Below are 13,682 nucleotides of genomic sequence, written 5' to 3'. Positions count from 1 at the left end.
AAAGATTTGTGTCTGTCTCCTCCTAACACCAATGGCTGAATGTGAACAATACCCACAAATCGCATACATCGAGCGTTATTTTCATGTTTCTCCTGCATATGTTGTATCAACCTAGGGCATCCCTCACATGTATTTAGTGATCTTATATGTTCACGAAATCTTACATACATAGGTCGTATAGTTTTTCCTATATAAAATCTACCACAATCGCAAATTACTGCATAAACAACATATTGAGTCCTACAGGTTATTAATCCATTAATTTCAAACGTAATGCCCCCTAAATTCAGGTTCCTTGTACGTATTATGGAATTGCAATAATTGCATTGACCACATCTGTGGTTACCCTTTGGACTATTAGCTGTCAACCAATTCTCTTTGCACTTCTCTTTTTGGGAAAAACGTCCCCTGACTAAAATATCTTTTACATTTTTACATCTACGAAAGGATACAATTGGTTTCCTAATTGCGACTTCCATAAGTAATGGATCATTCTCAATTAGGTGCCAATTGTTTCGAATACTTGTTCGGATAACATCACTCATTGGGCTATAACCGAAGGATAGAACAAATCTCTGATCTTTTTTCATAGGAGTTTTTCGACTATGTTTTTTATGATGGAATAACGATGTTTGTTTAATTTCACTAGCTCTATTTAAAGCATCTTTTACCAATTGTACCGGATAACCTCTTGCTTCCAACTTTTGACTCATCTCATCTGCCTGTTTATAAAATGTCAAGTCACTACTATTAATTCGTCTTAGACGTAAAAATTGAGCATAAGGTAAAGATTTAGTTATATGTCTAGGGTGATAACTATCATACCGCAACAATGTATTAGTGGCTGTTGGTTTTCGATAACCTTTAGTCTGAATTGCTCCCTCCTCTATTGTTACATATACATCCAAAAACTCAATTTCTTGATTACCAAATTTATGTGTAAAACTCATATTTGACGAATTTGCATTCAGGTATTTTACAAAGTCTAGAAACTCCTGCTGGGTACCAGACCACACTACAAAAATGTCGTCTATATAACGTAGGTATAGCTGTAGGTATTTGGCATAGGGATTAGAAAGATTGTATATCATTTGTTCTTCAAAGTCCGCTAAAAATAAATTCGCAAAAGTCGGAGCTACGGGAGTACCCATCGCCGTTCCTGACTTTTGTCGATACCAGATGTCATCAAATTGAAAGGAATTGTGACTCAACACATACTGTAATGCCTCACATATGAAGTCAATAAACGCATGATCACTTTTAGTATACTGCAATTGACGTCTAACGGCCTGTACACCGGCATCCTGAGGGATACGGGTGTATAGGCTTTCGACGTCAATACTAGCCAATTTGAATCCTTTTTGCCAACCAAAGTCCATAATTATTGACAAGAAATCTTGTGTATCCTGTAAATAGGAAGGAATATTCTTTAATAATGGGCGCATAACCCAATCCAAATAGCGTGAAAGTGGCTCAGTAACTGATCCAATTCCCGCTATAATGGGGCGGCCCGGGGGAAATTCCATTGATTTATGTACCTTTGGGATGAAATACCAGTATGGTCTATTGGGAAATGGTATAATTAATTTCTCTCCGAATTTTTCAGAAAAGAAACCACCCTCAACCCCCTTTCTCAATAGTGATCTCAATAACCTTAGGTATAATGAAGTTGGTTCCTGTTTGAGGATTTCATAGACCGAATTGTCATCTAACTGACGATGGGCCTCCTGAATATAATATTCTTTGGACAGTAACACTATATTCCCTCCTTTATCTGCCGGTTTTAAAATAATATTATTATTAGAACTTAACCATTTCAATGCCTTTCTTTCCTCTACTGATAGATTAGGAATGGCTGAAGGATAGATGAGGCATTTTACATCACGTAAAACCTCTTTTTGAAATAAATCTAATTGTGAACCGGCAGGTAAAGGAGGGTTGAAGGTGGATGGTCTCCCACCCTGAAACTTCTCAATATTGTACGATTGTGATTCACAATCCACTTCTTCAATAGGGACATCCATTAAAATATGTAGCATTTTTCTATCTTCAGCAGAAAAATTATCATTTAAACTAAAGCCAAGATTACCTACAGTAACTTTCCTTTCTCCAATAGGAGGCACCTTTTCAGAAACATGACCAGAAAAAACCCGATGCAAATTCATCTTACGTATTGATTTATAAAGATCTATTTCAAATTTAGTATAATCAAATTCAGAATTGATACAGTAGTTAAAGCCCTTTGAAAGCAGAGACAAACAATCTGGAGTCAAAATAAGATCGGACAGATTAATCACAGTTGTTACATTGGTAGAAACAGGTACATCCAAATCAGATATAGACACTGCATTGTTAGAAGAACAGTCTCTTACTGTCTCCAAGAGACCTGCTTTTGCTTGACTCCTGCATAATTGCCTCTTCTGCCTTTGACGACCCCTTCTGATGCTCCTCCTAAAGGGTTATTATTCCCCTCAATTACAGAACTGGTGGAAATGTCCATCAACGGACCATGCCTGGTCACTTCTTCTCCATAGCTAGAATCCGATCCCGAATCAGTAGTCCAGTAATCAGTTGATTTATGCTGGATCCTTTGACGTCTAAATTTTCGTATCCTCCGATTACCCCAACTGAAGATATGACCGGTATCAAAATCACCTTTATCTCGGATGAATTTATCTTTTTTCCTTTCTTTTATTTCCGACTGGATAGGAATAACCTTCTTATCAACTTTCTTAATAAACATTTGGAATTGTGTTTCGGTTAATCTCGTTTTTAATTCCATTTTGGCTTTACCAAGTTGTTCCTTTATAGATGTATATTCTTTTTCAGTGCGGGTCAGTATTAACTCAGTTAAATTGAGTGAATGTTGTACATGCAGCTGTTTCCACTGTGCAGCAAATTCCATATCATCATGATATTGCGAAATTTCTTTATATATACGCAAGCCTCTAGGTGATCTATTACAGTCCTTGTAAGATTGTAAGGAGTTAACAGTCCAAAACAACTTGACTTCTTTTTCGGACAGAAACATAACCTTATTTTCAAGAGCTTTTGTGCCCATCACCTGCAACTCATCTTGGAGATTGCATTGTGCAAAAAACGCATCCACATCCATACGACCTGCGATCAGCGCTGCTGAATCCAAAGTAGCCAGAGGCTCCACATGATCCACTGGATTATTTTCCATGGCTGGTTCTATCGGCGTGCTCTAGCCCAAATACACTGGATACAATCAATGGGAAGAAGGAAAGAGGCTGGCACTACCAAAACCGCACAGTCGGAATAGGAGTTGAAATATGGCTTGCTTACTGTTGGATGATTGCAGGTAAATTGCCACGGAGTTGCTCTTCGAAAGAATAGCACAAAAAGCTGGATATATATGTAGAGGAATGATCGAGGCACTCACCGAAACTGGCAAAAAATTCGTTCTTTATTACAAAAGAGGATCTAGGTCAGGATGTGGAAATGCCTACGGCCGTTTCACGTGCTGGTACACGCTTTCTCAAGGCCCTAGCGTCACTTCCTTCACCTGCCTTTTTATACACAAATTAGTACACATTGTTACATAACAAAAAATTAAAAAAGACAGGGAAATGCACAGTATACTTTGATGGTTCATACAGCTGGTACTTTCTAATCTTAGAATATCAAAATTACAATACCAAATACTCTAAAAACAAATAAGGTTCATGTTAAAAACGAACTCAGATCATTCCGATCATTGAGACCGAGCGGTCCTAGTGCACCTGTCAGAGAAATAATCTCTGCCTCTCTCTGCAGCAAAGATTTGTGTCTGTCTCCTCCTAACACCAATGGCTGAATGTGAACAATACCCACAAATCGCATACATCGAGCGTTATTTTCATTTTTCTCCTGCATATGTTGTATCAACCTAGGGCATCCCTCACATGTATTTAGTGATCTTATATGTTCACGAAATCTTACATACATAGGTCGTATAGTTTTTCCTATATAAAATCTACCACAATCGCAAATTACTGCATAAACAACATATTGAGTCCTACAGGTTATTAATCCATTAATTTCAAACGTAATGCCCCCTAAATTCAGGTTCCTTGTACGTATTATGGAATTGCAATAATTGCATTGACCACATCTGTGGTTACCCTTTGGACTATTAGCTGTCAACCAATTCTCTTTGCACTTCTCTTTTTGGGAAAAACGTCCCCTGACTAAAATATCTTTTAAATTTTTACATCTACGAAAGGATACAATTGGTTTCCTAATTGCGACTTCCATAAGTAATGGATCATTCTCAATTAGGTGCCAATTGTTTCGAATACTTGTTCGGATAACATCACTCATTGGGCTATAACCGAAGGATAGAACAAATCTCTGATCTTTTTTCATAGGAGTTTTTCGACTATGTTTTTTATGATGGAATAACGATGTTTGTTTAATTTCACTAGCTCTATTTAAAGCATCTTTTACCAATTGTACCGGATAACCTCTTGCTTCCAACTTTTGACTCATCTCATCTGCCTGTTTATAAAATGTCAAGTCACTACTATTAATTCGTCTTAGACGTAAAAATTGAGCATAAGGTAAAGATTTAGTTATATGTCTAGGGTGATAACTATCATACCGCAACAATGTATTAGTGGCTGTTGGTTTTCGATAACCTTTAGTCTGAATTGCTCCCTCCTCTATTGTTACATATACATCCAAAAACTCAATTTCTTGATTACCAAATTTATGTGTAAAACTCATATTTGACGAATTTGCATTCAGGTATTTTACAAAGTCTAGAAACTCCTGCTGGGTACCAGACCACACTACAAAAATGTCGTCTATATAACGTAGGTATAGCTGTAGGTATTTGGCATAGGGATTAGAAAGATTGTATATCATTTGTTCTTCAAAGTCCGCTAAAAATAAATTCGCAAAAGTCGGAGCTACGGGAGTACCCATCGCCGTTCCTGACTTTTGTCGATACCAGATGTCATCAAATTGAAAGGAATTGTGACTCAACACATACTGTAATGCCTCACATATGAAGTCAATAAACGCATGATCACTTTTAGTATACTGCAATTGACGTCTAACGGCCTGTACACCGGCATCCTGAGGGATACGGGTGTATAGGCTTTCGACGTCAATACTAGCCAATTTGAATCCTTTTTGCCAACCAAAGTCCATAATTATTGACAAGAAATCTTGTGTATCCTGTAAACGCTGATGCTGCTGCAGAATCAACTGTAGCCTCTGGTGCCGGTGTCCTCGCTCGTCTGACACGATGCAGGACCTGTGAGTGACGTCACAGCGTGATCTCTCGAGAACACGGCTGTGTCTGCACTGTCAGAAGCTGGGCGTTCTGAAGAGAAGTGGATGATACTTCTCTTCAGAGCGCCCAGCTAGTAAAAGTATTAAAAACGCCCCGATGAACACACATAATACACGCCCACTTGTACTTTTACTTTTAAACACACCCACTTGGACTTTTGCAAGCCTCATTTGCATAACTACAAAAATGGTCATAACTTGGCCAAAAATGCTCGTTTTTTCAAAATAAAAACGTTACTGTAATCTACATTGCAGCGCCGATCTGCTGCAATAGCAGATAGGGGCTGCAAAATCTGGTGACAGAGCCTCTTTAAGGCAGAAAGACCCACAAACAAGCAACAACTGAAGAAAGCTGCAGTAAAGGCCGGGTAAAGCATCACAAAGGAGGAAACCCAGCGTTTGGTTATGTCCATGGGTTCCAGACTTTAGGCAGTCATTGCCTGCAAAGTATTCTCTACAAAGTATTTAAAAAAAACTTTTTATTTATGGTAATATTAATTTGTCCAATTACTTTTGAGCCCCTGAAAAGAGGAGGCTGTGTAGAAAAATGGTTGCAATTCCTAAACGTTTCACAGGATATTTTTGTTCAACACTTCAATTGCATCTCAGATGTTTCATTCAAATCCAATGTGGTGGCATGCAGACCCCAAATCATGAAAATTGTTTCACTGTCCAAATAATTCTGGACCTAACTGTATATTTCGGCTAAATCTGCCACATGTGAACATACCTCTATGCTTCTTTTAGGACATTTTAAAAACACAACTATTACGGATCTATCAGATTGGAGCTTTGATGCACATGTGAACAGAGCCGTAAGTTGCCAGATCTTGCAAATTGAACACCGAACAAAGGTCTGCACAACCGTCTTTTGGAGAAAAACTGAAGCATATTTCTTCCAAATAAAATATTATACACAAAGTTAATGAAGTTTTAATTAACAATGCAGATTTTCTATTATTTCATCTAGACACCTAGGGGCACATTTACCTCACAGACAGTTTTTGGTGTAGATATACAGTTGAGAATGGCAAAAACATGTGGAGTCATGTGTATAAAGCATTTGGTTGCCATTTTCTATATGTTTTCCACATGTCTGGCAGTTTTTCGTTTGGGGGAGTATTCTTACTTGTCGTTTCCATATGCCTTACTAGGGCATCATAGACAAGTGTCCCCAATTGGGACAGCAAAAAGCTTCCCTCAGTGATAACAGCTGACTGTCAGGGATTGGATTGAAGGACTAGTGAATTGATCATTGGGGTGGCTTCAAATCTAACAAGGGGTTGTCAAGATGGGATAATAACACCTTAAAATTTCAGAATGAATTTAAAAGAAAACTAAAATCTAAAATGACCCCCACAATGTGAAAATACTGTTTCATGTAACTTACCTCTTCCTAGATCCAGCTCTGTACACTTCTTGTCAGGATTGCTATGAACTCTACATTTAAAAACTGCGCCAGGAGATTTTAAAATTGAACTGAATTTAGAATCTGCTTTTGGGGCTCCCACCAGTATCCTAAAAACAGAAAGTCAAAAGTAAGTATACACATTTGGGGTAAAAAATCCAGTTTCCTATGAGCATTTATAGTATTGAATACATGACATTTTTAATCTTGTAACTTCTACATAAGGTCTTGTCTGAAGCATGTAAATGACTGGATCGAGAAGCTGGAAAATCTATAGTCAAAAGGGACCTGAGCCATCCGAGGCATACTGAGACTACTGACATACCCTACAGTATCATTACGTACAATACATTATCTCAAAAGGCATAATACAGACTTAATTAAAAAAAAGTGATCGCGCCAAATTCCTTTGACAGTTATTTTATAGAAGGAGGAGTATTGTGTCAATGGAGAAGAGCATCACTGACCCTATGCCTTTAGGTTCACATCTGTGGTGTGAATTCTGTTTTTCTGTTCCTTCAGAGGAGCAGAAAAATGTAGTTCAAGATGTGATGGATGCGTCACACAATGGACACCAACGGCGTCTGAAAGAACCTCAATGACTTCTAATGGGTTCCTTCGGGATCCATTAATAATGGCTGTATTTTGCAATATGTATTGCGACAAATATGATGGAATCTGCAAAGATGATTCTACACAGACGTGAACCTAGCCTAGATGTAAATTAAAACTGTTGGTCTTTAAAGTTACATAGCAATAAGTTTCTACTAATGAAGAACATATCATATAATGTTCACTTTCTTATAATTCTGTCTATAGTTCGGGGCACAGGTCTACGGACTATAGATTGCTTTTTACACAAAGCTAGTCATTGTAGGTGGTTCTTTAATCAGGATGCATGCATAACGCACCAAAAAATTTATGGAATTATTCTAAGTAGCTCATTCATAATAGCTTGCCTATAAGGGCAATGCATGTGTAAAAAATAAAAATAAAAAAAATCACTCTCACCACCCACCAGGGGTGATTCTGGTCTTCCTTGTTCCTCAGGCAGAAAGTGGAATTGTGCTCCCACTCCCGAAAATTAGAAAGGATATAATTTCAGTAGGGTTGGGTAAGTATGCCATGCATACACTTTGCCATCTGTCATTAGTAGCAGTAGAAGCACTCTATTCAATGAAATAGTGGGCTACCACTACATGAGCCCTCTGGTGTATCTAATTGGTCAAGAGGACCCATCTGCTTAACTAGGATCGGTGGATCAGGTTGACGATTAGCCAATGCAAAGGCATTCAATGACTTGCACTTGTTAGGGCCTCCAAAGATACCCTAAGGCTGGGTTCCCACAGTGCATATTTTCTAAAGATTTTGCATGTTTTTTTTTAGCCAAAACCAGGAACGGAATCTAAACAGAAGAAATATATAAAGCAAGGCCTTATAGGTCTTCACTCCTTGTGCCAATTCTGGTTTTGGCTTACAAAATTCAGGCAAAATCTGCAGCAAATCTGAACTGTGGGAACACAGCCTAAGCATTTTTTCTCACAGATGCCCTTTAAACAGAAATATCAAGAGTCGAGGTTCATCTGTATATGTATTATTATGCTGTTTTAGAAATAATAGCGGCTTCTTTTCTTCTTTAGAGTCTTCATTCATGTGTTTGTGTATCAACATAATTATGCACATGACATATCTGTTGTACTCTCTACACTGAATACTTCTCCATCCAGACAGAACATTTGTCCTTATTCCAGGGCAACAAAAATATTCTTAATATTATGATATGAAACATATTATGAATCCACAGAGGGGATGAAAAAAGCTTGTTCTTGCGCATGCACGAAATGGGAATTCATGAGAATCCAAATAATCTTCCAGTGGACAATATGAGGAACCTATAATTGTAATGCAGAAGGGGATTACTTACTAGACAATTGCATTAAGAACAATATGGTGATCTAAGTGAAGTTCAACAGAAACTATATAGGGATCCAGGTGTTGCGGCCTTTAATACAGCTGTATGAATCTGGCCTTATGTGTTGGAATTCTAATACTGTTCAGATTGAAGAACTCTTTTATGGGCTTGAAGTTGAACTCATATGTATAATGTATGCTGAAAACTTGAGCATTGTAGAATGTCATTATAAAAGATAAGGGGAATACCAGATTATTAGTCTATAATTTCTCAACAGAGATGGATTATGTTTGACTGATATTCTTAATTATTCCCGTCTTAAAACAAGGCATTCACTACATTTCTCTCATCAAATCTCTGTGCCAAAGTTCTACAAATGTTATAGCTGTCAATCTAGAAAGTGACTTCAAAGAAATCCAGAAATTCCAAATGCTTGAGGGAAAGTTGTAGCTGTTTCTCCGAAACCAGGACATTGGTCTACAGGAAACCACTAGAGAAAGCAACACAGGCAAAAAGAAAGACAATTTGTATAAGACATTGAAATGAGACACCAATATATGCTATAAATTGTACTGAACAAGAAGAAAGGACCGACTTTACGCTGCATTCTACTACAAAACAGCTGATCAGCGGGGTGCAGGGAGTCGGACCCTGACCCATCAGTCTTTTGATGGCCTTTCCTGAGGATAGGCCATCAATTTTTAGTGGCTGGAAAACCCCTTTAATAAAGGCAAGCAAAAGAAAAGAATATTGAGAATATGTTAGTCACATGTGGATCATTCCTACGTGTCCAAAAACAAGAAGTTGGATATTTTCCATTGGTATAGAGGAACATTCCTAAACATTATCTAAAATTTTTTTTCTCATTTTACCACATTTGCCATGCCATATAATAGATATCCTTTTTGTGTTGATCATATTTATTATCACATTTGGATTCCTCACTTACTATACTCACACTCCCACTATCACATATATCCAAAGTTTTGATAAAAGAACACATGGTGATGTCACTTCCTTCACAAAATCATGATTCTCATGACCTGCTACAGTGTACGAATCTGACAGATCGAATTGCTACGATATGCCATCACTTTATGATCGTGGAGGACCGACCTCTAGGACCCCCACCAATCCTAAGAATGAAGGGGCTGCTATGTCCCCTTCACTGTTTCTCTGCAGTTGCGGTCCTGCACAGCCAGGTGGCCAGGAGCACCACTGTGCATGGAAAACTTAGAAGCAGATGCAGCGCTAAATCATTCTCAGGAGCGGTGGGGGTCCCAGTGGTCCTACGCCGGCACAGCCACCTAGCGATATACAATCACTTTATAAGATGGATATTACCCTTTAAAGACTATTTCCATGTTGAACAACAATGTATATAAAACAATGAGTGACACTGTAAATACTTTGCTTTACCCATACCAATCTGAGTAACATAAGGTTTTTAGTGCACTGTGGGAGCTCAGATGACACAGAACAAACTTAGGTCTCACGTCTGACAGTGGGAGGCCAAACTGTTGTCTGCTTCCAAGAGCAACCAGGTAAGTTGTGAAAGGTGCCATGTATATGAATGATATAAACAATATAAGGAGTCTTTTTAGGCTGGTTTGAAACCTTGTAGAGGAGATCCACTCTACAATATGTTTTTTTAATCAAAAGGAACAGATCTTGGCTGGAAGCGGAAGAGAAAAATTCCCTAACATTTCTTCAACACTTTCTGACTGAGAAATCGGCAAAATAAATAATTGGGCGCTAATATACTCGATAAAGCTAAGGAGCCACAACTATAGGGGTAATTCTTCCCATTGAGTCCCTTGTGAGAAAAGCAAATTACAAATGTTTGTATACAATGTGGCTTTTATTCAAGTCAATATTGCATACCGAATGGAACCCTACTGGTGGCAACAGGCAAAAAAGGAACAAAGCTCTGTACCAAAGAAATATAACACATGAGCCTTATCAAGTGTACAAGGACAAGTCTCCAAATAACAGAAAAAGCTGTAACAGTAGGCACATTGTGAGCATGGATAGATTTGGTCCCTGAATGATGTTCATTGAGACCAAGGCTATACGAAGGTGAGTTTTGTTTACCAGCATTCTTTTCCAGATTGTTTGACTGTGTCTACAGTTAATGGATGGGATTAGGATGACTCTGGCTTCAAACTCCCCTAACCTGCGGGATGACTTTTATACACTGTAGGAAAACTGCAACAGATAGATACCTCCATTGCCAGAATTAAAGGCAAGAAAGATGTAAAGTATAAATGGCTGCGTTTACAAGATTAAGACTACACCCGGTTAGTGCATAGACTTTATATGCTGCAACATACGTAGAATATAATCTGATCACTGGCTCTATGTATCAAGTACTGGCTCTGTGGGCTGGCTCTACTCTATTCACAATAAATACACAATTTTAACAGGCTTAGTGTATGTGTATATATATAGGTGTATATATATATATATATCTATATATATATATAGGTATATATATATATATAGGTATATATATATATATACACAGGGCCAGCCTTAGGAGTGTGCGACCTGTGTCATTGCACAGGGCGCATCACTCGAGCAGGTAGAATCGAGTGATGCGTTGACTCCCCATGCCTGTCTTTCAGAAGACCCGGGCCCGGTGACTCAGCAGCTGCCTCTCCGCCCGGGCGCTTCTTCACTCAGCCTAGCCATGACTCCGGGCATGAGGGCACCTGTGCTGCGGCCCCATGGCCGGCGCCGCCACTGCCAGCCATCGCTGTCGCTGCTACAGCGGTAGCAACGCCACATTCAATAGTATCTGCGTCCTTAGGATGCAGATACTATTGAACACTATAGCAGAGCAGGGAGGTATCCCTGCGGTGGCGGTGATTCAGCTCCAGGAGAACCCCCTGACGGCACTGTCCATAAATGGACAGAGCCGTCAGGGGCTTCTCCTGGAGTGGAACACTGTGGACGGGGATTCTGCTTCAGGAGTTGCCCCTGATGTCACTGTCCATATATAAACAGAGACATCAAGCACTCCGTCCAGGAGTGGAATCTCTGGCCACAAGGGGATTCTACTCCTTTAGGGAGCTATAGTGGCAGTGAAGGGGTGTGCTATCTACAAGGGTGCTGTGTGGCACTACCTACAAGGGGGCTGTGTAGCATTTACCTACAAAGGGGCTGCGTGACACTACCTACAGGGGGGGGGTGTGGCACTACCTACAAGGGGGCTGTGTGGCACTACCTACAAGGGGGCTGTGTGGCACTACCTACAAGGGGGCTGTGTGGCACTACCTACAAGGGGGCTGTGTGGCACTACCTACAAGGGGGTTCTGTGGCACTACCTACAAAGGGGCTTGTGGCACTACCTACAATGGGGCTGTGTGGCACTAGCTACAAGGGGGCTGTGTGGCACTACCAACAAGGGGGCTGTGTGGCACTACCTACAAGGGGACTGTGTGGCACTACCTAAAAAGGGCTGTGTGGCACAATCTACCGGGGGCATCTGTGACTGATGGGCTGATGGTGATTTTAGTCTGAGTGTCGGGCTGATGGTGATTTTACTGTGAGTGGCGGGCTGATGGTGATTATACTGTGAGTGACGGGCTGTTGGTCATTTTACTGTGAGTGGGAGGCTGATTGTCTTCAAGTGGCTTCCACCTGTGACCTCCAAGTGAAACTAATAGGAGGCAGAAAATACCTGCGGCGCTCGTTTGGAGTGCTTTTTTGCCTGCGTCTTTTGCATTAGCTTCAACGGCTTACAAAAATGCAAACAAAACGTCAAATAACGCTGTCAATTCAAAATCTGCCTCAAAATGCCTGAAGGAATTGGTTGGGAAACTGTACTAGGCTACAGGATCACGCCGGCCAATGCAAGGATCCCGTCGTCGGCATTGTGGAGAAGCTCAATTCGTCATGTGAATGGTGCCTATGTGAGTACAATTTTTTTTGTTTGGGGGGCACTGTCTACAAGGGGGAGATAGGGGGCTGTATGGTACTGTCTACAAGGGGGAGGTGAGGGGCTGTATAGCACCGTCTACAAGGGGGAGGTGAGGGGCTGTATGGCACTGTCTACAAGGAGGAGGTGGGGGATTATGGCACTGCCTACAGGGAGGCTGTATGGCACAATCTACAGGGGGTACTATCTACAAGGGGCGGCTGTGTGTTGCAGTCAGGGGAGGGGGGTTATACTGTGTGGAGACCACTAAGCGGACATTATACTATGTAGGGGAACTACTGTGGGCAATATACTGTATGTAGCACTTAGGGGGCATAATATTGTGTGTGCACAATTAGAGGACCAAATACTGTGCCCCTGAAGGGTTTATAATATATTATATTATTAAATATTATTATTATACTGTATAGGGGGCAATAAAGGGGCATTATACTGTGGGGGGGGGGCATTATACTTTTTTATGGAGCATTTTTTTTTATGATGGGGAGGGGATACCTAAAGATAATTTCACACGGGGCGCCATCTATATACAGGCTGGCCCCATATACACATATGTATATATATATATATTTATTTATTCGTTAGTTATACGTTAACAACAATGATCAATAATAATCTTACTAAGTGCATGTAAACCATGAAGGGCTGAAAATATATCATACAGTGAAGGAAATAAGTATTTGATCCCTTGCTGATTTTGTAAGTTTGCCCACTGTCAAAGACATGAACAGTCTAGAATTTTTAGGCTAGGTTAATTTTACCAGTGAGAGATAGATTATATTAAAAAAAAAAAAGAAAATCACATAGTCAAAATTATATATATTTATTTGCATTGTGCACAGAAAAATAAGTATTTGATCCCTTTGGCAAGACTTAATACTTGGTGGCAAATCCCTTGTTGGCAAGCACAGCAGTCAGACGTTTTTTGTAGTTGATGATGAGGTTTGCACACATGTTAGATGGAATTTTGACCCACTCCTCTTTGCAGATCATCTGTAAATCATTAAGATTTCGAGGCTGACGCTTGGCAACTCGGATCTTCAGCTTCCTCCATAAGTTTTCGATGGGATTAAGGTCTGGAGACTGGCTAGGCCACTCCATGACCTTAATGTGCT

The 13,682-nt window shown here is 39.8% G+C and overlaps 1 protein-coding gene across 1 annotated transcript in view; it reads right to left on the bottom strand.

Moving 5' to 3' along the window:
* ITGA9 (integrin subunit alpha 9) overlaps window positions 1-13,682 on the bottom strand; it is a 492,766-nt gene that overhangs the window by 440,654 nt on the left and 38,430 nt on the right. The window contains exon 2 of the mRNA XM_075826987.1: window positions 6,695-6,822. Coding sequence (XP_075683102.1) covers window positions 6,695-6,822 — 128 coding nt within the window. The remainder of the gene's footprint in view (window positions 1-6,694; window positions 6,823-13,682) is intronic.

Source organism: Rhinoderma darwinii, chromosome 5 (genome assembly GCF_050947455.1).
Source record: "Rhinoderma darwinii isolate aRhiDar2 chromosome 5, aRhiDar2.hap1, whole genome shotgun sequence".
Taxonomy (NCBI): domain Eukaryota; kingdom Metazoa; phylum Chordata; class Amphibia; order Anura; family Rhinodermatidae; genus Rhinoderma; species Rhinoderma darwinii.
This window is presented reverse-complemented; position numbering and strand designations above follow the sequence as displayed.